Raw genomic sequence first — 26,422 nt, forward strand, 5'->3', positions numbered from 1 at the left:
AATTTCACAGGTGGGAAGTAGGGCTCAAAATCAGCACTGCTAACTGACATCCTTGGGTGATGCTAACACAGGTCGTCCTAGGACCACACATTGAGAATTGCTAACTCAAATAAAGGATTTGAGGTTCAGAGAGGGTGAATTATCCACTCAGGATCAGATCTGGTAAGGGGATCAGCTCAGCTTTTAAGCAAGATTTCCTTACTAAAGTTTCCAAAAGGGCACAAAGTTTCAACAAGAAACCTTAGGCCCAAGTCCATGGTAATTATTTACTGTGTGTGTTTTTAACTTATCAGTTCAAGGGAGGATAAGAAGACTGGAAGATGGTAGGGGAGGAGACTAAGCAAGGTGTCTTGGAGGAATCAACCCTACTACTAAAGTTAGGGCCTAGGAGTTAATACTGCTTGAGTTGAGATCCATGTTCATGTGCTTCTTTCCCCACACCCTCCCTCTCCGTGACTCTTCCTTCTCCTCTCTTTCTTATCTCTGTCACTGTCTTCATCTCTTCTTCTGTGTAAGATAGAATAAGAACAACAACATCAAATATTTGGGAGACTCAAATGAGTATATATAGAGAAACCCTTCCAATCAAAACTTAACACTAGGAATCTTAGTCATGCTGATGAGAAGAAGACACGGAGCATGCTCAACAATCAGAAGAGAGAAATAGAATTAAGGAGGATAGAATTCAGACAAGGATAGGTAAGTCTGGAGAGCTAGATAGGATGACCAACATGATTGCAAGTCTTGTTCACGCATCACTGGTGAGTACTAACTTCTGATTGGCTAGCACATGGAAGCTCTGATGTGCTGCGCATGATGTGGTGGTTACAGACAGCAGTAATGAACTAACAGTACATCTGAAAAAGCTAGAAGGGAGCTTTGAACATTTTGCCGTAAAGACATGATAAATATTTGAGGAGAGATGTTTATCCTGACTTAATCATTCCATGTAATCATATCAAATATATACAATTATTCATTGTATGCATGTATCAAGCAATACCTGGCACTCCACTAATATCTACAACTTAAGATATATATCAATTCAAAATAAATTCAAAGCTATGAAAGAGGAGAATGGGACCTGGGAAATGACTAAAATTCCTTATATAAAAATTTTCAAACACAAATAAATTCAAATTAAAAATTATTGACACATTGACTTGATAAATGTGGCATTTTAGGCAAGTTGGCAGCATTGGCAAACTGAATGAGTTGGAGGGTAACCAAGATGGGCAGTCATCCAGGAATTAAAATGTGTTGTGGACAAGGGAGGTAGATGTGGAGGTGCAGTAGAAGTATAAAACAAAAGATAGATAAATGTGTGTGGTGCTCTGGGAGAAAAATAATTGTTCATTATGGAAGCAGCACTACAGAAAATTAAGCTCAAGAAGTAGCCTTGTTTCTACTACCTATTTTCTGTTGGCTTTTTCTATAGGTGTGATGATTATTTCTGGCATAGTTGTAATAACTATGCAAATGAGCTTTTGTATCTTGATACACTAAGCATTATTTGATAAATAATTTTCATTCAGGCTTCCTCAATAATTATAATTTTAACAGCTATAGAATATTTCATCTGTTTATTGTATAGTAATTTGCTTAGTGTTTCCTAAATTGTTGAATAATCCAGTTGTCTTCAAAGTTTTTATACTATAAAGTTATTATCTAGAAAATTTTGAATAGTTATAGATTTTTTCTCATTTTGAATTTTCTCATTAAAACAATTATCTCTACAACAATTATTGAAGAATCTACTATCTGGAATTTGTATTACAAGGTCACGGTATATGAATATTCTTAAGACCTTTTACAGATTTAACAAAATTTCCTCAGGAGGCATTTTACATTATCATCTGCAATATACTACAATAGTTCTTTATACCAAATTTGGCCATCATTGAAAATTTTTCTTTTCCTAACACAACAGTTATACCTGCTAATCACCTTAATTTGCTTGCCTTGATCATTCTAGTTTGACCATTTTTTCATGTGTTAATGTGAGATTATTTGCTTACAACTACAAGACATCATTTTGAAGGACAAGTAGAGAAAACTGGTTCTAGAACTTTGGAACAAAGGGTACAGTTCAAACTAGCTGAATCCTGGTAGCCTGAGAAGTTACTGACATAAATGAGAGAGTCCAGAGAGGGAGGAGATGTAGAGGAGAAGATGCTAGCCTAGAACCGAGATGTTAGAGATGAAATTAATGAGGTTTACAGGGAGATTCTTTAAAGGGTGCTTGCTGAACATCCAGTCAGGATAAGATGAGGGGGAGATGGTTATAAAGCAGAAGTGGTAGAAGGAATTATCTGTCAATGTACTGCCATCATGGAAGACAGCAATAATGGACTTTGACAGTTTGCAGTCATAAGGTTCCTTCAGGAAAGCAAATTTAGCAAACTACTGGGTATGGAAAATACATGGCATGATTGCCTGTAATGGTGTTCTGTGAAGAAGAAATGAAAACATCTTCAGTCATTATGAATTCACTCATTCTGAGTAGACAGTTTGAGTGTGCTTGGTAATGATGTGTAATCATTACCACAGTCCAGTTCTACAGTGTTTCTGCCATCCTGCAAAGATCGCTTATGCCTATTTGTGGCAGTCACTTGCCATTCCCATTTTCAACCTGATGCAATTGCTAAGTTGTTTTCGGTCTTCATAGATTTACTCTTTTCTGTTTACCTCATTTAGATGGAATCACATAACACACATGGTTTTGTGTCTCATGTCCATCAATTAGAATGGTATTTTAGCCATTCATCTACATGGTAGCATATTTCAGCACTTCAGTTTTCTTTATTGCCAAATAACATGAGATCACTTTTTCTTTATCTAGTCATCGACTAAGAGATATTTGTAGTTGCTTTTAATTTTTGTTACAAATACTATTGTTATAAATATTTATATATCATTTTCTAGGTAGGTATGTTTTCAGTTATCCTTAGCATATACTTAGGAGTATATTTCTGTTCTATATGGTAACTTTATATTGACCTTTTAAAAGAATTGTCTGTCTTCCAGAATGGCTGCACCATTTTACATTGTCACCAACAACATGGGGGGGGGGGAAGGGCCACTTCTTTTCACTAGATGATGATGATGATGATGATGATTAGTGATTAAAATGGTTAGAAATAGTTTAACATTGAAATGTTTTAAAAGAAACTGGCTAGGGAAAAGAAGAGAAATTAGGAACACTTTAATTTAGTTTTTCTCAAAACATGGTCACAGGCCCAGTAACTTCAATGTTATCCAAGAATTTCTTAGAAATGAAAGTCTGAGGTCCCACCCAGACCTAGTGAATTAGAAAATGGTCAACAATTTGTGTTATATTGAGCCCTCTATGCCATTTTGACACCTGATAAGTTTTGAAAGCAAGTTGTTTAAGTGATGGTTTGTTAGAGATCTCAGAAGCTACATAAATTTAAAATATGAAAGAGAGATGAAAAGAGAGGGTAAGAATATCAGTGCTGAAAATGGAGGTGGCAGATCACAGTTACGGATCTCAGGCAAGTATGTAAACCTCAAAAGCTTACAAATCTAATTACCACATGGCCCAGCTATACAATAACTGGTTGTATTCCTGAAGGACTCCAAATCAGCGTGCTGCCAAGATGTTTACATACCCATATTATTGCTATACTATTCACAAGAGGCAAGATAAGAAATCAGTGTAGATGTCCACCAACAGGCAAACAGATAAAGAAAATACACACACACACACACACACACACACAGAGAGAGAGAGAGAGAGAGAGAGAGAGAGAGAGAGAGAGAGAGAGAGAGAGAGAGAGAGACACAGAGACAGAGAGACAGAGAGACAGAGACAGAGAGACAGAGACAGACAGGGACAGACAGAGTCAGAGAAAGAGGAGAGAGTTAGAGGTAGTTTTAGAACTTTATTTAGCCATAATGGGAGAAGGTTATGCCGTTTGTAGAAAAGTCGCTGGAACTGGAAATGATAGTGTTAAGTGAATTAAATCAGATTCAGAAAGCCAATTGTCATGTTTACTCTCATGTTGAACATACATATATGTTCGTGTGTATCTCTCTATATAACATGAAAGTAGGATACTGTATAGAGAAAAGAAGGTATTAAATAGAGAGGCAAGGAGAACAAGAGGGTAAGGGGAAGAGAAAAATCCCAATACTGCATTTCCCCTCATATGTGGACTCTACATTTAGCAATATATAGATAGATGTGAAAATAGCTGGAGTTGGCACTTGAGGGAGACCAGTGGAGAGGGAGTACAAAGGATATGGTAATAAAGGGTAGTCATGAGAAAACTACAATTATACGTGTATGAAATGCCATAATGGGACAGAGTACCTTATATGCTAACCTTAAAACTTAGTAAGATACAGGAAAGGGTTATTGGGTTTTTGTGTTTTGTTTTGTTTTGTTTTGTTTTCAGATAAGGACTAGAAAAGACCCAGTGGGGATATGCCATTTATAAGGAAAAGTCCTGATGGAGCCTTCCCCCACACTTTCTCTTAGTACCACATGCATGCACTTTCACATTTGTTATGTCATTTCTGTCACAACTGGAATGATGTGTGTAGGTGGGAGAATCAAAAGTATAATCTTAAGCTACACTATCTGCCTCGGAGCAGATAATTCTAAGTACTTCCATTCTTAGTCTTTTCTCTCAGTTGTTACTGGCTTTGCATGCAGAGAGAATGCAAACTCATTTTGGTATTAGTAGGAGGGGGACATTAGGAGTAGATCTAGTGGGGGAAAAGGTTATATAATTATAGGTATTTCAAAGCTAACAGATATTCTTTTCTGGATTATCTCTCTTGGATTTCTGTACTTGTAATTGCCTACCTGGATCTGTTTTCCTTTTTGCATGTAACTTCAGAGTATATATTTATTATATACAAGGCCATGGTTAACTCCAATAACATTGTATACTTTATTTTACCTAATTCACTCTGGAGGAACCTAATGCTAAGGAAGAAACTCAAAGAAGGAAAGAGATCATTACATTAATAATGACAAGACAAAGGTATGATAGCTAATACTTATTGAGTGCTTACTACTTTTTACACCCCTTTTACATAAATTGTGTTATCATTTATTATGGACTTGTGTGATTATTACTATTCAAGGCATAGTTTTGCCAATTAGACAACTGACTCACAAGAAGATTAAAGTCACAGTCCCAAGGTTCAACAGTCATCTTATTCCAGAGCCCATTACCCATGGGTTTATATTGTATTTGACAAAATTAGAGCTCTGTGTAGTTGTTTCAACTCTCTGTTGAGGATTCTCTTCCTTTTCTGTATCCTATACCACCTTGGGTTGGGTGTGGGGGATCCAGGATCCACTTCCTATTTTCTGACTGAGTAGAAGAAAATGGATAGTTGAATCTGATTGCATAAGAAATAGTCAATTTCCAGGAAGCCCTTACAGGTAAGATTGTAATCTTTAGAAGCATGTCAGACTTGTTACAAGTGTGACAAAGTAAATATTTCAAGTACTGACACATGGGTGCTAATACAACACTGGGTACACAACATTTAATCAAGGAAAATTACTCCAATGAGAGAAATAACAATAGAAATAAATACGTATCTGCAATTTGCTTCAGCTTGCAAAGAATTTATAAGGTAATGATACAAATCTTACATACTATAACTAGTATACATAGTATGTAATGTACTCCAACTAGAATCATCTTGGGTGCTTTATAGAACTTGTCAAATCCATAGTGAAATGAATCTAGAAAAAGACGTTATCTATCATGATAGTGGACTTGCCCTCTCAGATTTAAGAGATAGTGGACTTGTGCTGTCAGTCTGAAAGTGACAATTACCAGATACATAATAGTTACCTTAAATGCCAAACAACGTCTTAAAAGGATTCTATGAACAAACAAGCTAAATTTAAAATATGGAGCACACTAGAAACAAACAAAAGCTGGTTTTAAAAATTAATTTCTTTAAGAAATTTGAATGATTTAAGGTATCTGAATGAAGGATAATTAACTTACAGATCATATACCTTACTTAGATTGACAGCACATTCTAGCTAGAAGGTAAAGCAGTGGAATAACGTATTTATTCCAGCTGAGAATATAAGATAAATCTGTGGCTGTTAAGTTGAAGATGTCATTAGAGACAAGATGGATGGGTTGAAATATAAAAAAGTTAGAAAAAAAACTTTGTTCAACAAAATGTAATAAAACGCTAAGCTGCAGAATGAGGGAAATGCCTGGGAACAACATTATTGATAACAGTTGCCTGTCCAAAATATATAAAGAATGGGTATAGATAGAGAAGGTCAGTTTGAAGACTTAGCTTTTTAAGTGGACAAAGAAAATTAGCAGGAAGTTTATTTTACACCCAAGGAAAGCAAACTGTAAAAATCATTCAGTGGAAAACTATAACCTCTATAGCAATTAAAGAAATATAAATAAAATCAATTTCAAGTTATTATAGCATTCTTATTAAACTTTCAACAATTTGTAGAAATGATAAGTAAAATTATAAAATCCTACCTAGGCAAGGCATGTTTAAATAGTTTATTTTTCCTGGAAGCAGTATATATTGGTTCAGTTTTCCTAGAGGACATCTGGAAATATGTGACAAGAATGCATTACTCATCATATGCTGTCCCAATATACCCTCAAGGGATTAATCCAAAAGATAAAGTTAATTTCTCAAAAAATGTTTATACTACTTCTACTTGTGGTCATTGAAAAGGCTTAGCAATGTATCCTATCATAAATGATGGGCCAGAATAGCGCAGTCACTAACAATGACAGGTATACAAATACTGAATTTTTCACAGAAATCGGGATGTGTAATAATAATAATGTAATAATGTTACTTTACCCCAGAGAGGTAAGCACTAAACCATGTGTTTAATTTGAAAGGAAATTCATGAAAAAAAATCTGATTAAATGTAACTAGCTTGACTTGAAAGAACATAAGTGTGCTTTGGGTATGTGTCAAAGTGTTGGAATTCGTAATAAAAAATGGAAAGAAAGTCTTAAGTAGCAGACCACATCGGCTTCATTCAGTCCTGGGAAGTTTGAAATCAAAGGCTTTGCAAACATTCGTATATCAATGACAGATAGGTTCTCACCAGGCATGCTTGACTACACTCCTGACTACAATTTGGTTTGCTAGAACTCTCTATCAGGTAGTAAGTACTTCTGCTTATTTAAATCCAGAACTTTGACATCCAAAGGGATACCTAACCAGACCGTCATGAACCTCCACATATGGAACCACTACCATGACCTAGTATTCCACCCTCTTCCTATATACATACATAAAAATATTATCTGATTCCTTCTCATAATTTTCTTGAGACCTTTTTATTTCTATTCATCTAACCAGTGTCCTATTAGGAAGGGGAAAAACTTACATGTCCTGTCTATCAGTGTAATGTCTGTATCTTTGATATCTTCATATGTTGAATTTGGAGTCATTTAGGCAGGGGGGTGTAGATCTATGCTTTACTCATGACATTTCCATCAAATCAAGGGTTTTGCTCATTGAATGGCAGTTTGTTTTCACCTCTTGGAGGACAAAAAGAAGGCTTAAAGTAACTGGAAGTTTCTGTGAGCTCAGGGTCAGGGAGAAATGACAACAGTAAGCTCTCTGGGTCCTTTCTCCTTCGTAGCCTCCTTTGGTCTTGTTTCCTGGATCTTGAAAATGTTTCCTCCAATAATAACCTGGGAGTGGCTGTTTCTCTTGGAGCAGTCTTATCTCTTGACTGTGTGGGGAAGGGAAAGGCAAGAGACATTGGCCCTGTATGTTCTTGCTACCATGATCCTGGAATGCCAAGCTATTATGGTAAGTTTAAAAATAAAATTTCCAAGCAAGAAAACTTCAAAAGACTGGAGGAAGAGGCAGGAGGAGATTTTTCCGTCTCTGACAGTACTGCTCTTAGTTTTCAATTGGATCCCCGTAACGTTTTTAACAAAGAAGGAAAATGTATTTGTCAGAAGAAAGGGCAACCCGTGCCAAGAAGGAAAAGAGAACAGCCTAAGCTTTGGCATGTCATTTGCTTTTGTTTCTGAGATATGGCCATATAACCTCCTAACTGGTGTCAACAAAACCTTGCTTAATTTCATGCTTCCTTTTTCTTCAGTGAGGAGCTGAATAAAGTCTTCAGAGATATCTGGAGGCAAATGTACTGGCCTTCTCTAGCAATCCTTCCTTCAATGGGACTGTCCCCAGAGCAAGATCCTGGGGACATTCTTCTTTCTTACTTTCTAAGAAAATGATTTGTCCTTTTATCCTCAGGATTCTTAGCTACAAACTGGATAATGCTGCCTTCTTTACTGGCTATTGGGAAAATTGATTACACTACGTACTTCAAAAAGCTAAAATAGGGCTCAGTATGCATTGAGAAGCAAGAAACTATAGCTTCTGCCCATTAGTGACTACCCCTGCCTTCCAAGCAGAAAATCCTTACTTTGTCCCAAAGTAGCATTACAGATTCCTGTACAAATTATAAGTCCTGTGCCTTTCAATATTAAAACCTCTACAGGTCGATATTCCTGGCTTGTGCTTAACATAATTCAATGGAAGGCTATTGGCTCACTGTGCTGCAGTGATGCTGAGAAGAACCCTGGTCTGTGATACTTACAAATTTACATTCTATCCGTTTCCAAAGCTAGGAAGGCAGGAGAGTAGAGCAGAAAGTATTGTGAGAGAAACTTGAATCTGAATTCTAGAAGACTTTCAAAGTCTTCTTACATTAGAAGATGCATGCCTTTGAATGAGATATCTTAGTCTCAGAAATACATGTCTCACAAAAACCTTCCTGAAGATTAACTATATAAAATGGTCTAGAAATGCTTTGTGATACATAGAAAGATTCCCAGTAGATAGTATCACTATTAGAGTGAGCTCTCTGATTTGGGCTACCGCATAGAACTGGGCAAAATGCACAGTATAGCCCATGAGAGCTGTAATTGTCAACAGTGTTTATATCTATCCTTTTTTATATCTAGGAAGTTAGGCAGTGTTGCCTCCTAGTTATATTCAGCCTTCCTTGCTCAACAGTCAAGAAACCAGAACTAGGCTCCCAGCTCAGCCAAATGACTACATAGCCAGGATGTCCTAGTTTTTCAAAGATTTTAATTATAGATTCATCCACCCATCTTTTTATCCACTAAAAAGGAAGCATTGATAAAAAACAAGTTAGCCCCTAGTAAGTTCACTACACTCCAGTAAACTGTACACATTCAAGTATATTGAAGCTGTACACACACATTGGTGTATTTTTTTAATGACCCAAATTGAGTGGGTATGGGGTATCTATCTGGAAAGAATTGGGGGAGAAGGGAGGGATATGATCTAAAAATATGTATAAAACTCTCAAAGAGCCAATAAAATTATTCTTAATGTATTTTCATTGGAAATGAATTTCATCACTTTGTCCCTCCCAGATACTATCTTCAACCCCCTCCCATGCCCCAGCCTCAAGTAGATAGCAAAGTTGTGGTAGTAGATCATTTCTAAGATCCATAATCTCACTAGCCCCAGGAAGCTGGCTAGGTTTCCAGTGCTAGGCATGAGTTCTCTTCTGTGGGCCCTAAGTCCAACTAGACAGTTGTTGGTTGCCACCGATATGTGAGTACCATTTCTTATACCTTTATGCATATCTTGCCAAGATAGTCCTTGTTATGGTTCATAGGTTTGGATAGTATTTTCCGAAACCATGAATCTAGATCAGAGAAAAGAGGCTTTCAGGTAAGATACAGCTTGAACATCTAGGTCTTGTATCCTAAGTGTAGCGATAAGGTCTCACCCCTAAGCCCGGAGAGATAACCAAGGACTACATTGATAATCTTATATTACTTTAGGAGTTGCTTGGACTACCAGAGACAGACAGTCAAAGGAAGTTTCTCATGCTTGTTATTATGGTTTTTGTTAGTCTGTTATTCTTAATGGGGAATACTGTCAGTCCAAGTGGGTTAACGTCCTTTAACAGACACACACACACACACACATACACACACACACACACACACACACACACACACACACACACGGGGAGGGGGAGGACAGAGACATAGAGAGAAAGTACACACAGAAAGAGAAAATGATTGAATAATTTTAGGCAATTATAAAATAATATGATTAGTTGAGACTTTCTCAAACAAAATTGGTGTTATATGTCCCACATCCTTCCTTCTCCTTCTGGTTTGATCTCCCTCCCCTTCTTCCCATTTGAAGCTCTTCTCATTATTCTATTTCTGACTTTCTATCATCTGATTCCTGCTATTCCTTTCCCAAAGCCTCCATCATCTGTCTGCTTATACTTTTCCTGGTTTCTATTCTTATTCCATGTTGTACACTCACATCTGAGGATCTGGAGCTAGAAACTACCAACGAGAGACAACATGCAGCATTTGGACAGACAACATGGGAGCAGTCTGGAATACTTCACTTATTAGAATCTTTTCTAGGCCCATCACCTTACGTACCAATTTCATAATTTCCTTTTTTCTTTACAGCTGAATAGTATGGTAGAGCATAAATGTACCTTATCTTCATTATTTACTCATTTGTTGAAGGACATTTAACTTGTTTCTACTTCCTAGCTCTTACAGATCAGGCAACAATGAACCTGGCTAAGAAAGAATCTTTTATTTTTTCTGCTCCAGTTGATGGAAGGGGACTTTATTTGGTCCCAAGGTTACAGGCCAGGTATGGTCCCAGCTTTATTTGACCTTCTTCTTGGGGCACAGGTTGTTGGTATGGCCGCACTTTTTCTTATGGCAGTAAGAAAGGGGTGCGGCATGCATAGCACTTGCAGTGGATTATCTTGTCATAGCTGTACTTCTGGGCAAGCTGACGAAGGGATGGCTCAATGATGCCACCACGCACTAGTTTCAGGGTGGACTATTTCTGAATGTTGTAGTCAGACAGGATGTGGCCATCCTCCAGCTGTTTACTGGCAAATATCAGCCTCTGCTGGTCAGGTGGGATGCCTTCCTTGTCTTGGATCTTGGCCTTGACATTCTCCATGGTGTCACTGGGCTCGACCTCAAGAGTGATGGTCTTCAGGAAGATCTGCATGTTGGCGTCTGCCACTCAGCCGCCTCCTTGAAAAGAAAAAGAGCAAGAATCTTAATTGTAGAATATCTAATCCTTTGAGTACATACCAAGGAGTAGTATATAGCTGGGTCACAGTAGATTTATTTTTAGCTTTCTTGAGAATTCTCCACACTGATTTTCATAGTGGCTAAGCCAGTTTGCATTCCCACCAATAGTGAATCAGTGTTTCTTTTTCCCTTATTTGTTTTTAGTTGTTTTGTTTATGTTTGTCATTCTTGACTGAGTAAGGTATATTGAAGTTTTTATTTGCATTTTCCTAATTTCTAGGGATGATTAGCATTTTATTTGGAGGTATTTCTTAACCATTATTTTCTTCTTTTAAGAGCTCTCCATTCAGGTCCTCAACACAGTTTTTGAATGGGTCATTTTTTTGGTTTTGCCTCTTTGTTTTCTGAGTTCTTTATATATTCTAGATAGTATTAATCCTTTGTCAGATGTATGGATGACAAAGATTCTCTCCCATTCCGTTGGCCTCCCATTCACTTGGTTGGTGTTTCCTTAGCTACACAGAAGCGTTATATGGGCTCCTGCTTTGATAACTGTTGGCCTTATCTCTTTGGCTAATGGAGTCTTGTTCAGAAAAGTCTCTTTTACATCCATACCTTGTAGGGTACTGCCTGTGTTTTCTTCTAGAAGTTTTAGTATTTTGGGATCCAAATTGAGGTCTTTGATCCACTTGGACCTAATTTTTGTGCCAAGTGATTAATAGTGATCTAATTTCATCTGTCTGCATGAGAACATTGAGTTTTCCCCAGCACCATTTGTTGAAAATAGTATATTTATTGTATGATGATTCCTCTTTGTCAAATATCAGCTCCAAATACTCATGTTTGGGTCTTCTGTTTTATTCCATTAGTCCCCATGTCTGCTTTCATGCTATTGTCATATTGTTTATTTCTATAGTTCCATGATATACCTTGAAGTCTGGACCAGCAGTCCCTCTACCACTATTCTTTTTATTCAGAACAGAATTATTTATCTGGGGTATTTTCTGGTTCTATATGATTTTTAGTAGGTTCTTTTCATATAAATATTATTGTAGGTATTTTGGTTGGTATTACATTGAACCATTGAACGTATAAAATGTTTTTGGTAGGATGGTCATTTCCACAACATTACTTCTATCAATGTATCAACATAGAGTGTCTTTCCACAGTGTATTTCTCATTATCTTTCTTCAAAGGTTTCACATTTTCATTGTAGAGTTTCTTCATCTTCTTGGTTGGGTTTATTTCAGGATATTTTATTGTCTTTCATCTCAAAGACAATTTTGTCATCTGGTTTAAAAAAAATCCAGTAATTTCTTAAAGCAAATTTGGGTTTAAGAGCAGTCTGAAGAGTCAGAGGACTAGGTATACAACAGTTGTTTACTTCAGAAATGAACAAACTAATTATTTTGGTCATCCTTGTATCATTTAACCCCCTGGTAATCAACATAAAATAAAAGTCAGTTGGAAGAAAGGAGCATGCTTTCAGAGAGCACTCTGGCTATACTAATTTATGGTATCATAACTTTATCTGGAGACGGTATGCTCCAAAAAGTCTACTTACTGTAAATTGTTGCAGTATAAATCAGCCCTAATATAAAAAGAACTGGTCTTCCAATGCTTGAGGTGTAGAGAGCCATCCTGAGCATTAAAGAGCCACTTACATCAGAGGAGAAGAAGCAGATATGCTTATAGATAAGGAAGGAGTACCCACAACAAGGTCTCATCAAATACTGCTGTACATGATCAATGATAAGAACATCATGCATAGTCCCTGCCTTTCCATGGTTTTTGTTTATTTTTGGGTTTGTTTTTGGTTTTGTTTTTTGGAGACAGGGTTTCTCTGTATAACAGAACCTTGTCTGTCCTGGGCTTGCTTTGTCTTGCTTTGTAGACCAGGCTAGCCTTGAACTTACAAGAGATCCAGTTGAGTCTGCCTCTTGAGTGCTGGAATTAAAGATGTGCACCACCACACCTTTCTGCTTTTAATAATTGAAGAAAATGATGAAAGTGATATGCGTTGTGTGAAACCACTGCATTGCATAGGTCTAGATTGGAAATCAAGATGGAGAAGGGGGAGAGATACAAGCACAGGATGTAGGAATTACCAATTCGGTATATATGATGAGGAGTAGGAACAGCATGACTAGTTTCAAATCCAGCCTAATTGGAACAAACAGCTATACCCCCAAACAACAACAACAACAGCAACCCCTTACCAAACTTCACCCTGGCTTTTTGCTTCTATACTGTGGTTCAGGAAGCATATGCTTAGAATCCCTTCAGTTGCTGTTTAAAATTTAGGTTCCTAGCATCCACCGCAGAGATTGAAATCCCAATTATGGACAAGGCTCTCTATATTTGCATGTAAGCAGTCTCCCGGATAATTTTGATTAGGAGTCACCCTGATTAAGACTGCTGTCCAAAGCTAGTAGTGTCCAACTTTTGGATCATATCCCAGAAAGAAGTTTTAGAACATGTACCTCTGATAGAGACTAGCATTATTGTTTACTCATAAATCTCTTAGATTTACTAATTTGTTAATACATTTTGACTCACAAAAATCAAGAACTGTAAACATAAACAAAATACTATGGACACTAACACCTGGACTTGAGAAACTGAGGTGACCTGGACAAAAATAAAATGGGGAAGGGCTTAGAGTCAAGCGTTTAAAAGTGCAGTGGAGAGATGGTTTAATTTTTCTGAAAACACCGACCTCTCCACCAAAACAAAGGAAAAGGGACCCACGAAAGTATCAGTGATTATTAATATTTCACTAATCTTCAGGCATTAGGTACCCAGTATTGGAAAGTGGGTAGGGTTTTATTTCAGCTCACAGTTTTGAAGATTGACCCACTGGCTCCATTACTTTGGGCCCATGGCAAGACAATATATGGTGGCAGAAGGCCTGTTCACCTTATGTTTCGGTGTAAAACTTAATAGTCCTGAAATTCCCTCTGAGGGAACATGTCCAGCAACCTAAGACTTCCTACTAGTTAACACCTCTAAATATTTTCACCAGTTCCTAATAGCACCAAAGTTATAACCAAACCTATAACATGAGCTTTTGAGGCTGATTCCAGATCCATACCATAGCAAGGAATATGGCCATTTGAATAGGAATGGAGCCTGTAGATTCGTGTGTTTGAATGTTTGGCCATTAGGAATGGCACTATTAAGAGGTATGGCCTTGTTGGAGTATGTCTGGCTTCATTGGAGTGTCACTAGAGCATGACCTTTGAGGTCTCAAAAGCTCAAGCCAGGCCTAATGACTCAGTCTCTTAATGCTGCCTTCAGATCAAGATATAGAACTTTCAACTTATCCTCCAGCACCATGTCTGCCTGTACCCCGCCATGCTTCCCGCCATGATAATAATGGACTAAACCTCTGAAACTGTAAACCAGCCCCAATTAAATATTTTCCTTTATAAGAGTTGCCATGGTCATGGTGTCTTTTCACAGCAATTAAACCCTAACTCAGACAAGTAGGATGTAGCATCTTTTGGAAGCATCCTATTTTTCAAGATGTGTAGCTAAGGAAGGCCTTCACTAGACTTGAGTGTTAATCACAGCACAGGTGCTACAGCTACCACATTAGAAGTAATGTTGTGATCCTAGACTGCCATAGAAGTCATTAGACAGTAGTAAAGTTAGAGAGCACTATGTGGTTGATAAAATTAGTAATTTATATTAGCTTATAGCACTCTAAAGAAGTTAGGAATTTAGCATACTTGCTATGCAAACACAGCCACATGCTAAATACTACTCCCCCCACCACCAGCAGCACACATACACCTCAGTTAGATTCTAAAGAAGTTGGAAGCTACTCTCTGGTTTACCTATTATTTATTGTTCTTTTTGCTTAGTGGCTTTGCCCTTGGTGCTAGAGTACAATAGATGTGACTTTTATTTTACCATAATCATAAAGAAATTTCTGAGTACTCGCTGTGCATTAGATTCCCTTCTGGATCCTGGTGATAATATTGTAGTGAACATGCCATGGCTGTCACCTTCAGAATGGTCATGATTAAGGGGTAGGCAGCTAAGCAGTACTATATTAGGAAGTTTGATGGGCTCTGAGACCATCCACTTGGCCCCATACTTGAGTGGAGAATCAAAAAAGACTTCTCAGGAAAGTGATAATTAAATGTGAATTTGACAAGTCACAGAAAGGAAGGTGAAAGAATGAGATAGAAAGGGAGCAGAATATATATGGGCAAGGAATAGAAGTGTGAGACAGGAGCCTCATAAAACACAGCAAGGGTTGTGTGTTTCCAAATACGTTAGGCTCCAGGCAGGGAAGTATATAACATCAGTTTTATGCTTTATGCTAACCTAGACTGTTACTAAATATTTTGAGTTTCTAGTTCCACTTTTTATAGATGTATATTGATTGTACATAGTAACAGAATTCATAAAGAAAAATTCTCCAAGTGTATCGTATACTTACCCACACATATCACATGCTCATTACATTGTCATATACTTGCATATATTACATTAGATCCATTAGTACAGCTCTGTCTTTGTGTTTCTATTACTGCGGAGAGACACCATGACCGTGGCAACTCTTATAAGAACACATTGAATTGGGACTGGCTTACAGTTTCAGAGGTCTAGTCCATGATCACCATGGCAGGAAGCATGGCAGTGTGCAGGCAGACACGGTGCTGGAGAAGGAGCTGAGAGTTCTACATCTTGATCCACTGTCAGCAGGAGTGAATGCCACATTGGGAGTGGCTTGACCACCTGAGACCTCAAAGTGTGCCTCCACAGTGGCATACTCCCTCCAACAAGGCCATGCCTACTCCCTATGAGACTGTGGGGGCCAATTTCATTCAAACCACCACAAGTTCCTCACCAAATACTTGGAAGTTTCTAGTGTGCCAAAAAACTAGTGTGTGTTTTTGTACACTTGATTCTATATCTTGATTTTTATTTTTGTGAGAGTTCTACAGATTTTTGTGTAAGTTGTACTCAGATCAATTGCATTACTTTGAGCAGCTATAGAGTATTCCATATTTAACTCTTTCTATTTTATTTTAATTCCTATAGAAAGACATTTAGAATATTTCTATCATTGTGATTATACATGAAGCTATAATGAATATTTTTATACATATCCAACTGAGTTCATGTTGGAATATAAACATAGAATATATGTATACATATAATATATAAATATGTAAAATCCTTAGAAATTGAATTGCTGGGTCAAATGATAAGCAATCTTGAGTCTCCTTTCTTTACAGATGACCTTTGTAGAAACGACACTAGTTTACACTTCCACCAAGAGATCACCTGTTTTCTTACACCCTATAAATTCTTATTTTAAAATGGTTCATTATCATTTGTATATGTAGTTTAAAAGTTTACACGTGGTTAAACACTTTCTGTTATGTTGATAAATCATCCTCATTTTGCTATGAATGATAATACTTTTTCTTTCACTGTTGTATTGCTGGTTTCTATTATGGGTTAGTTAGTGTGCTGCACACATCAAAGACACATATATGTTTTTTTAAATTTAATTTAATTTGTTTTTACTTATTCACTTTACATTCTACTCGATGCCCCCTCCTGGTCACCCCCCACATGATCCTTTCCCCACCCCCTCCCATTCTCCTCTGAGCAGGTGAGGGCCCCCTAGGTATCCAGCCCCCGCACCCTGGCATTTCAATTCTCTGCAAGGCTAGGTACATCCTCTCCCACTGAGGCCAGATGAGGCAGCCCAGCTAGGAGAGCATATCCTCACATGAAGGCAACAGCTTTTGGGATAGCTCCTGTTCCAGTTCCAGTTGTTCGGGACCCACATGAAGGCCAAGCTACATATAAGCAGAGAGGACTAGGTCTAGCCTATGTTCCTTGTTTGGTGGTTCAGACTCTTGAGAGCCCCAAGGGTCCAGGTAAGTTGACTCTGTTGGTCTTCTTATAGAGTTCCTATCCCCTTCAGGGCCTGCAATCCTTCCTCCTGTCCTTCCATAAGTCTCCAAGCTCCATACACTGTTTGGCTGGGGGTGTGTGTATCTGTCTGAGTCAGCTGCTGGATAGAGTCTCTCAGAGGACAGCCATGACAGGCTTCTGTTTGCAAACATAACAGAGTATAACTAATAGTGTCGGGAATTGATGCTTGCCCATGAGATGGGTCTCAAGTTGGGCTGTTCCCTCCATCTCTGCTCCATCCCCTGAAAGGCACTGGACTCTTAGTTGCATAGAGAACAAACAGATTTTCTCAGCATATCATCATCACCTTTTGGTTTTGTTTCTGATATTCTTCTCATCATAAATTTTTAATTTGTTGGAAATCAACTATATTACCTTTCTTTGATTATTTATGTATTTAATGACTTTACATTAGAATTTAATCTTAAGATTAAAGCTTTTCTTGTGTTTTTCTATTTTCCTCTAGAATTATAATAATGTCTTTTTTACATTTGAAATTATGTGTGTGCGTGAACTTAATTGGAGTGACAGAGATTTGACTTTATCACTAATAACTCTCTAGTTGTTCCAAAACTGTATCCAAATTGAGCCATCTTTCCTAGCTTAGCATAAATTTCACAGGGTTTGAGTTTAATTTACCAGTTTAGCACTCTATGAGTTTTGTTGTTTTTATTACTTACTTAGAGTAAAGCCAGGTTGGCCTTAGATTTGTGGCAATCCACCTGCTTCAGTCTCCTTCCCACATGTTGGGATTACAGGTATATGCAACTAGTTCCAGCCAGTATTATGTATTCTATACCAAGAATCCACCTCTCTGATTGTGAGATTACTTTATTTACTGTAACTTTAGAACATATTTTGTCCTCCCTTAGGACTCTTTGCTACTTTTCATGGTAACCACCAAAATTTTATTTTCTCATATAATATTTAGAATAATGTTCTAAAAATAACATCTGCTGGCAAATTTATTAAGTTTATATATTGATTTGGATAGATTTGATATCTTTACAGTGTTGAGTCATCCTTGCTAGGAAACTGTATGTCTTTTCGTTCATGCACATATTGTTTTATGTCCTTTAATAAAGTTTTCTAGTTTTCTGCCTGTAGGGCCACAATATTTCCTGCTTAGGTTTATTTCTAGATATTTTATCTTTTTAATTGCTGTGCCAAGTACAATACAATCTTACTCTCCATAACATTTTCTAATTGTTGTATGTATAAGAAAGTTGATTTCTGTATATTCATCTTATATCTGGACATCTTATTGAATTTTCTTACTGTTGGTATTGCATTTTCACTTATTGTGAATTTTTACATAAATAATATCATCTATACATAATATCTTCCACTGTTAATGTATTCATAATGTCAGATCACACACACATATACATATATACAAAATTATATATATATATTTATTTTTTTCAAACAATATTAAGTACCAATTGGGAAAGTAGGCAGATTCCCTTGTTCCCAATTTTTATAGGAATGTCTCTACTGTTTTGCTGGGGTGCTAGGGGTATAGATCAATGATAAAACATTAGCCTAACATGTGTGAGAGAGAAAAAAGAGAGAGAGAGTACTCACACCCAAAGAACAAGAAGGAAGAAAGGGAATGATTTATTGTGATTAGATCTTTATCATGTATTCCAGTTGCTAGCATTATGGTGTTCTTTTCAAGGAAAAATGAATGCAAAAGAGAATCAGGATAATTAAGATTACTAGAAAAGGTCATCAGGAGGGGCCTCTCCACCCACTACTTTTTATTTTATTTCTTAATGGATATGTGAAGTTGGACAGTTTGGGAGAGTTAAGAAATAGGCCAAGACCCAGATGTGGATAGTGGAGATATGTGGGTAGGAATTTCTGATCCACGTGGGTACTAGTGATGAGGGCAATGATGTTTTGTTTCTATTTTATCTGAACTTGGTTAGCATTTACGTATACTGTTATTTTTTAAAGAAATAGTCTCAGCCATAATCACAACTGTTGAATGCATAGTCTGTCTGCTGGTCTAATTGAACCCTTAGAATTTCCTGGCAGTAGGACTCAGCATGATGTTGATTGCTCACAGGCTACTATAGGAAATCAGATCATAAGTTTAAAGGGCTTAACTCTATAATCAGCTGAAGAGGTGCCATTTAATTTTGATCAGTCTTACCATGTAGAAGTTTGACATTTTATAAATGAAGATTTTTCTCTTATAACTTAAAAAAATGCTATTTGTCCTTATGAGAGAGTATGCTTTAAATTTCAATTTTTCTTATTTATATAAGCATAGAATATTAAGTATATGGGCACATATATAGCACTACTGATCAAATGTTGTCTCAAAAGATTTTCCGAATAATCTTTATCTCCTTGTTCTAGAAAGTTTTTTTAATAGGGTGTTTTTATAGTCTACCTTATTCCTTGTTTTCTTTTTTTTTTTGAGACAGGGTCTCTCTATTGTATAGCACTGACTGTCTTAGAATTCACTAGGCAAACCAGGCTAGCTGTGAACTCATAGAGATCCACCTGTCTCTTGAATACTGGGATTAAAGGCATAAATTCACTGTTTTACTTATAGCTGTTTCATAAGATATATATGTATGTATGTGTGTGTGTGTGTGTGTGTGTAATTTAAAACAATTGTTAAATTTAAATATATTCTAATCGTATTCGTCCCCTTCCTCAAGTCCTTCCAGATCCTCTCCCACTCCATACCCACTTAACTTTTATTTTCTTTTTCAAAAAATATCAAAAACCCAGTACAATAACAAAACCCCACCAAACCAAGAAAACAAAATAAAACTACTTTCCCAATCCAAACTTTACCCAAATACAGGTACACACAAAATCCTATGGAATCTATTACATGTTGGTCAACTACCTATGACCATGAAATGTGCCCTAGAGTGCTTGATCTACCCCATGTCACTCTATGAGAGAAAACTGATTTTCCTTCTCCCAGCAAGCATAAGTGACAGTTCAGTTGTTAACTTTTTCCATAGTGGCTAGGTCTTCATTCATTCATTCATTCATTCATTCATCTATCCATTCATTCATTTTTTTAAATAACAAAATATAGTAAGATAAAATAAAAACTATCACAAAGACAAACCACCAGAAGGAAAAGAGCCCAAGAGAAGGCACAAGAATCACTCGTTTGCACACTCAAGACTTCCATAAAAATGCTAAAGTGGAAGCCATGATATATACACAGAGGCCCTGGTGCAGACCTGTTTAGGCCCTGTGCTTGCGGTTTCAGTCTCTGAGTTCATAGGAGCTTTGCTTATGTTATTAATCCTTCTTTACTCCAGCTTCAAGTTTTCTGTAACAGAATACTCCTTGATAGGTTCCTCTGCTCACTTTTGAGAGTTACTCTTCAGAAAAGCCTAGAATTCAATGATTCCTTTTGATATTTCAGAAGGAAATATTTTTTTTTACCAAAAGTGGCAGATACTTGTGAATAGCTTATTTCATATTTTCATTGTACATGTAAGCATGGGGAAGCTATATGTAGTTGATTTATAACATACCTTGTGTCACATTGGCAGTGGGGCAATGGAAGTGAGGAGTGACACAAAAGAAAGAATTCATGAACTTTAGATAGTAAAGTATTAAAGTGTGTGGACTCCGGGTAGTAAGTGGGAATACAGATATTCATTATGGAAATCACTATTTCTAAACACGAGAAACTTTTCATAAAAAATAGAGAAAATCAATAAATGAAGTAGAACAACTAGGATTGTAAGCCCTAGACTATTTCATATCCAGTCTGAGTGCTTTAAACCGACTGAGGTACCACGTGTATATTTAGACTTTGTAGCTAAATAGTTCAAGTTCAAATCATAGCTGTACCACATATCCTTTATAACCCTGGACAATTTACTTATCCTGATTATGTCTTGGTTTCTCAAACGATAAAATGCAAACTGTAGAAACAGTCTCCTAGGTTTATCATAAGGAGAAAATAAATTGGACCATGGCAAGCATTGAAGGTATACAGTACTGCAGTGGTTCTCCCCTTTGGGGATGCATAATAGATCTCTGGTATATCAGACATTTACATAACAATTCATAAGAGTAGGAAAAGTACAGTTATGGAGTAGTAATGAAAATAATTTTATGGTCGGGTGGGTTATTACAACATAAGAAACTGTATTAGGAAGGTTGAGAACCACTGTACTAGCATTTAATAGTTTATACACAAAAAAATGTTTGCTGTCATCATTATTATATTCTTATTACTATGGCCATTACTTTTACTACACATACTAGAATTTTGTGGCCATTTTAACCTTTCAGGAACTATGTCATCCGAAATATGAGACCCATCCATCCCATGCTTGTCTTGGTCAATGCTTATCTGCTCTTTTGCAGGGAAATGGCTCATTCTAAGGCCAGCTTTTCATTGTCTACTCCCTTCCGACCCTGCGTTGAGAACTCAGCACTGGATTTGTCAAACTACCGAGCAGTCTCTTCTCTTGACCTCCTTGGAGACTTCAAACGTGCCTCGAACAAACCAGATGAATCTTCAGTTTATGAGGATGAGAGCTCCGATGCGTCCATGCCCCGCCCACTGCGGAGCCGAGCCTTCTCTGAGAGTCACATCAGTTTAGAGCCTCAAAACAACCGGGCCTGGGGGAAACCTCAGAGAGAATCATTTAGTAAAGGCCATGAGACTCAGCCAGATATTCCTGGGGCCCGAAAGAAGCCCTTTCCTCCCCCTCGCCCGCCTCCTCCCAACTGGGAAAAATATAGGCTCTTCCGTGCAGCGCAGCTGCAACAGCAGCAGCAGCAGCAACAACAGCGATGTGAAGAGGAAGAAGAGGAGAAGGAGCAAGAGGAGGAGGGAGAGAAAGAGGAGGACCTACCACCCCAGTATTTTAGTTCAGAAACCACTGGTTTCTGTGCCCCTAACACAGAGGAGCAGCCACAGTCCCTGAAGATGGGCCACCAGGAAGCCTCAAGACGGGGTTCACAAAGCCTCCAAGAGCAAGAGGCCTTTGCTCTACATCCTAGCAATTTTGTGCCTCCAGTAAGGGGCTGCACTGTACCCCAACCTGAGAAAGTTCAACCTCCTTGCTATTATGGCACTCATGGAGTATGGAGGACAAGTGAGAAAGAAGCTACTGTGACCCCAAAGTAAGTGTTTGGGAAAGATTGGGTCGCAGAGAAGGCAGCCAGCGGCATGAACTGAATTTCTCTTGCCAGCTGTCTAACACTGAGCCTTAGTCTTAGTTGGGAAAAAGTGATGATAATGCACCACCTCTACCTGATTCTATTAAGACATTGCCTGTAAAGGACATGAATAAATGAGTGCTACATAGTAGGTACTCAGGAAGTGAAAGTCAAGGCTTTATCCCTATCATTAAGAAAATATGGTATTGCTTCTCAGTGTATCTTTAAGCTATATATCAATATTTGGTCCCCGATCGTGAAAGCATAAACTGTTCTTTGCCTATACTGGGCCTTCCCTGAACCCTGGCTCCTGTGTGCTCTAGCAAAGAAGCCTGAGTCTCTGAATTCTTGCCCCAACTCCAGAAGAAATATGTGCCACTTAGGCAGTGATAATTCCTTATAACAGCTAAGGGCATTCTTTGTCTTTTCCACCCCTTGTTCCCCTGCTTAGCATTTGCTTTGCATTTGCTTTGCCAGACAGTAGGCAATAGTTGACAGGGTGAGCTGCGAGATCAAAACAGGACTGTGGACTGCCACTGACTCCTACGTGAGTGCTAATCTGGAGATCATGCTGTGTGTCTGTCCTTTTTGCTCCCAAACAGAAACCCCATGATCACCATTGCTTGGTGCTTGAGCTCTTAGCTCTGCCTGGCCTCTTTCAGAACTCCACTGGGGATGAGCAGACAGGTGTCCCCTAATTGCTTTCTTTAAATCTTTTTATAGCAGGATCTTGCCTGGGACGAGTTGCTATTAGAAGTCCCTTGTTTATGTGACTTTTATGGACAGGCTAATCTTGTTACTTGGTTATCTGGAGCTGATTGAGCAGTTCTCTGAGGTGCCATAGGAAAGCATTTATAAATCCTAGCTCCTGGGCTCTGTGAGAAGCCCTTAGCAGACCACATGTGGCTGCTTCTCAAGCTGCCTTATTGTGACTGGAAAATACGTTGCAGAAACTAACTGTGCTGTGGTTGTTATGTATCACAGCTGAGGGATTGAAAGGTTACCTGGCAGATAGTAGGCATTGAACTAATAGTTCAAAAGACAAAATAGATAATCAAATAAGTTTTCAATTAAGCATTTTCTCTGTGCCAGACACTGCCTGGCGTTTAATGTACATGATTTAAGTTATCTTCCCAACATCCCTGTTGGTCATTAATATCTCCATTTGACAAATGAGGTAGCTGAAGTTGAGCAAAATAAGGGACTAATTAATTCAGTATCATATAGCAAAGACTGAAATCCAGGTCTGTCTGCCTCTAAATCTAGGCTGCTGCAGCTGCCATAGCCTCCTCATCCTCATCCTCCTCCTCCTCCTCCTCCCCCTCCTTCAACCTCTCTTGGAAAGATCTTGTTCTTCTAGTTGACTGGGGCTTTATGTTATCTTCTCTCTTATAGGGTAATATGTGCCAGAAGTAGCAGTTCCAAACTATGGACTTTTCTCCTTTATGAACTGTTACTGTCTTGACCCAGGCTACTGAGAAAGAAATCACTATTATTAGGCATTTTATAACCCACTCCCAAGATTTATTTATAACAAATTGTAAAATGCAAGGGAATGCGCGCGCACACACACACACACACACACACACACACACACACACAGCGCCTTGGCTTCTATCTGCCAAAATCAATTCTAGATGTTTCTTCAAGTGATACAGACTTAAAGAAGAGCATCATTTCCATCCCAGCTGATGTTTCTTCACTTGTTTACTGTGTGCTGAGCATGATTTTAAGTACTTTCATGGACAGATCATTCCTTGCATGTGATTCTTAGGGTTTACAATGTTCAAATGCAACATGAACACAGTAGGAACGACACTTTAAGGTCAGGAAGTGTTGCCCTTTTCCTAAGCTAGCAAGAGACTGTATGGTAACCTTTTGTGGTGCTAGGAAGCAGCAGTGGCAGGCAGCCCTGTAGTCGGCAAAGAAATGCTGACATTCAATAGTGAGTTCTGCTTGCAAAGTTGTGAGGTTTGGAAGGTCAGGTGTAGTTATAAGTCTTTTAAATTTAGGATGGGCTTATTGGAGAATTGATTTAGTCTCCCCAAAACAGACCTAAGAAGAGTTATAACTACTCCCTCCACCTTTCAGATGAGAATAGTGAAGTAAGGGAGGGGACATAAGTCTCTCACAGGCTGACAGCTAACCAGGATCCAGGGAGTCTAGCTCATTGCCTACAGCATCATCATGGGGTCTCAGGTCCTGGAAAAGATTCTCTTCAGACCCGAGGAAAGTACAAGATAGTGTTGGGGTCAATAGACGTGTAAGGGTTTCAGTGTGAAGTGCAAGTAAAGACATCCAAATTTTAGCCATGGTAAACCACAGTATCTGTACCACAGTTTACTTTTTAGCTCCAGACTCGGTGACACATATGGAAGGAAGTCATGGAAATGATCAAATGTTGCTCCAGTCTAATAACTAGTGCCAGGATAGATCTAGTTGGCTTTGTGGAGTCTAAGCACGTCTGTCATTGCTGACTGGAAGGTTCTGAGCTTTCATGTCATGTTTACTTTCAAATTCAGATTAGGTTCTTATAGATTTCTTGTAATCCCTTCCCTGTTCATGAAGGTAATGAGAAAAAGAACCCTAGAGCACAGTGCTTAACATGATCTACTGTAATGTGGTGCAAGGCCATAGCTTCTGAGAAACTGACTTTCCATGGAACACATGAATTTTGATCTTTAGAGCTTCTGACTCAGAACATTGACATGTACCATAGGTTCTTATAAGCAAGAGTTCTCAAAATTCATTTCTTTGTGTGACCGCCACAATATTCTCTCTTCTCTGATATCAAAGACATAGTCCAGCTAGAAAGTTCCTTACAAGTAGGGGCCTGTAGAGTATCAAGTTGTTCATTTGTCACTATCACAGAGTACAAGCGATAAAGACACACGTGTGGAGTCAGATTGCTATTGATGTGCAGTTCACTGTCTACTGACTGGGGAATATAATTTTACCTCTTGGTTCTTCATGTTAGTTCTCTGTAAAGTGGTTGCGATAATCATTCAGTTGTGTGTGTGTCCATATGTGCACACGTGTGTTACCTGTCTTAAGACAGTTTCCAAGTTATAACAAGCACTGTGTATGTATTAGTATTATAGTTCTAATCTTGAAAGCCTATGTGTAAAATAAATGTCTCTAGAGTGAGGAATATTGGCATGCCCAGGTTGCCTTTGGGTGATGAATTAAGAGACAGCATAGCATGAATCAGTAAACAGCTTTGGAGCCATTTTAGCCATTATATTTGACCTTTATCTAAGAGCTACAAATAGCTGCAGAAATGACTAATGAGTTTCTCCTATTTTCCCTTTCAAACAGCTAGAGGTTAGAAAGGGCTGGTGATACAGACAGGTGGATGGTAGGAATAGCTGCCTGGCAAAGCGAACACACACACAGACACACACAGACACACAGACATATGGACCAAAGTGGGGTGGACTTTGCCCTTGTATAAACCCTGGGCAGAGTTGTTCTCTCTTTCATTACTAAAACCTGACATAGCCTTCATTTTCCCTTACTTCTACCAGACCAGAAGCCTTAATGGCAAAAGAGGCTAAATCCAAGCCAGGGTGGGGCCAGAACTACTTTTTTCCTGAATAGAAATTCTCTTTCACTGACTGGGGCTCTGGGAAGCAAAATTTTATCCCCTCAGGCTTTGGTAACCCCAAGATAACAAGGTCTGCTGCTACACTTGTCAAGCCCCTGGGTGTCACTGGGTTCATCTTCCCCGTGTCATTCTGAACCCACACAGGAGGCTGGGGGCAGTGAGAATATGACACAAGTGGAGGGGTGCTGTCCCTTCTCGAGCGGAAGGGCTGTCCTACAAGAGGCAGTATCAGAAGAGCTCTTGAGAAATGTGGTAGGCTGTGACAAGCCCTTGGCAGGGATGCTGATCTCAGCATTCAGAATGGTGACCATGGCTAAAGTCACAGGTGACCTCTTTGCTGTGGGACATCTACAGCAAAGGGACCATTTCAAGCAGAAGTGGCAACAGGATAAAAGAAAAGAGTCTGAGGCGAGTCAGGGTACCTTTGTGAACAAGCAGATCAGATAGAGCTGGGGTGAGCAGGCTCTGTACTTAGTTACAGGAGAGGTCACCAAGCTTAGAGGAACACTTATTTCTCTGTGGCCCTTTGCTGAAGGTCATGAATTATTAAGGCGACTCATTTATCATCAGAAGTCTACAATTTTGAGGTTTTGTAAGTTCGTCTATATTTTAATGGGATGTT

General features: G+C 38.3%; 1 protein-coding gene and 1 pseudogene across 1 annotated transcript in view; one reads left to right on the top strand and one right to left on the bottom strand.

Moving 5' to 3' along the window:
• Shroom4 (shroom family member 4) overlaps nt 1-26,422 on the top strand; it is a 199,826-nt gene that overhangs the window by 168,710 nt on the left and 4,694 nt on the right. The window contains exon 6 of the mRNA XM_028770835.1: nt 21,393-22,157. Coding sequence (XP_028626668.1) covers nt 21,393-22,157 — 765 coding nt within the window. The remainder of the gene's footprint in view (nt 1-21,392; nt 22,158-26,422) is intronic.
• Nucleotides 10,698-11,055, bottom strand: LOC114624066 (annotated as a pseudogene).

This window comes from Grammomys surdaster, unplaced genomic scaffold, assembly GCF_004785775.1.
Source record: "Grammomys surdaster isolate TR1022 unplaced genomic scaffold, NIH_TR_1.0 204, whole genome shotgun sequence".
Lineage (NCBI taxonomy): Eukaryota > Metazoa > Chordata > Mammalia > Rodentia > Muridae > Grammomys > Grammomys surdaster.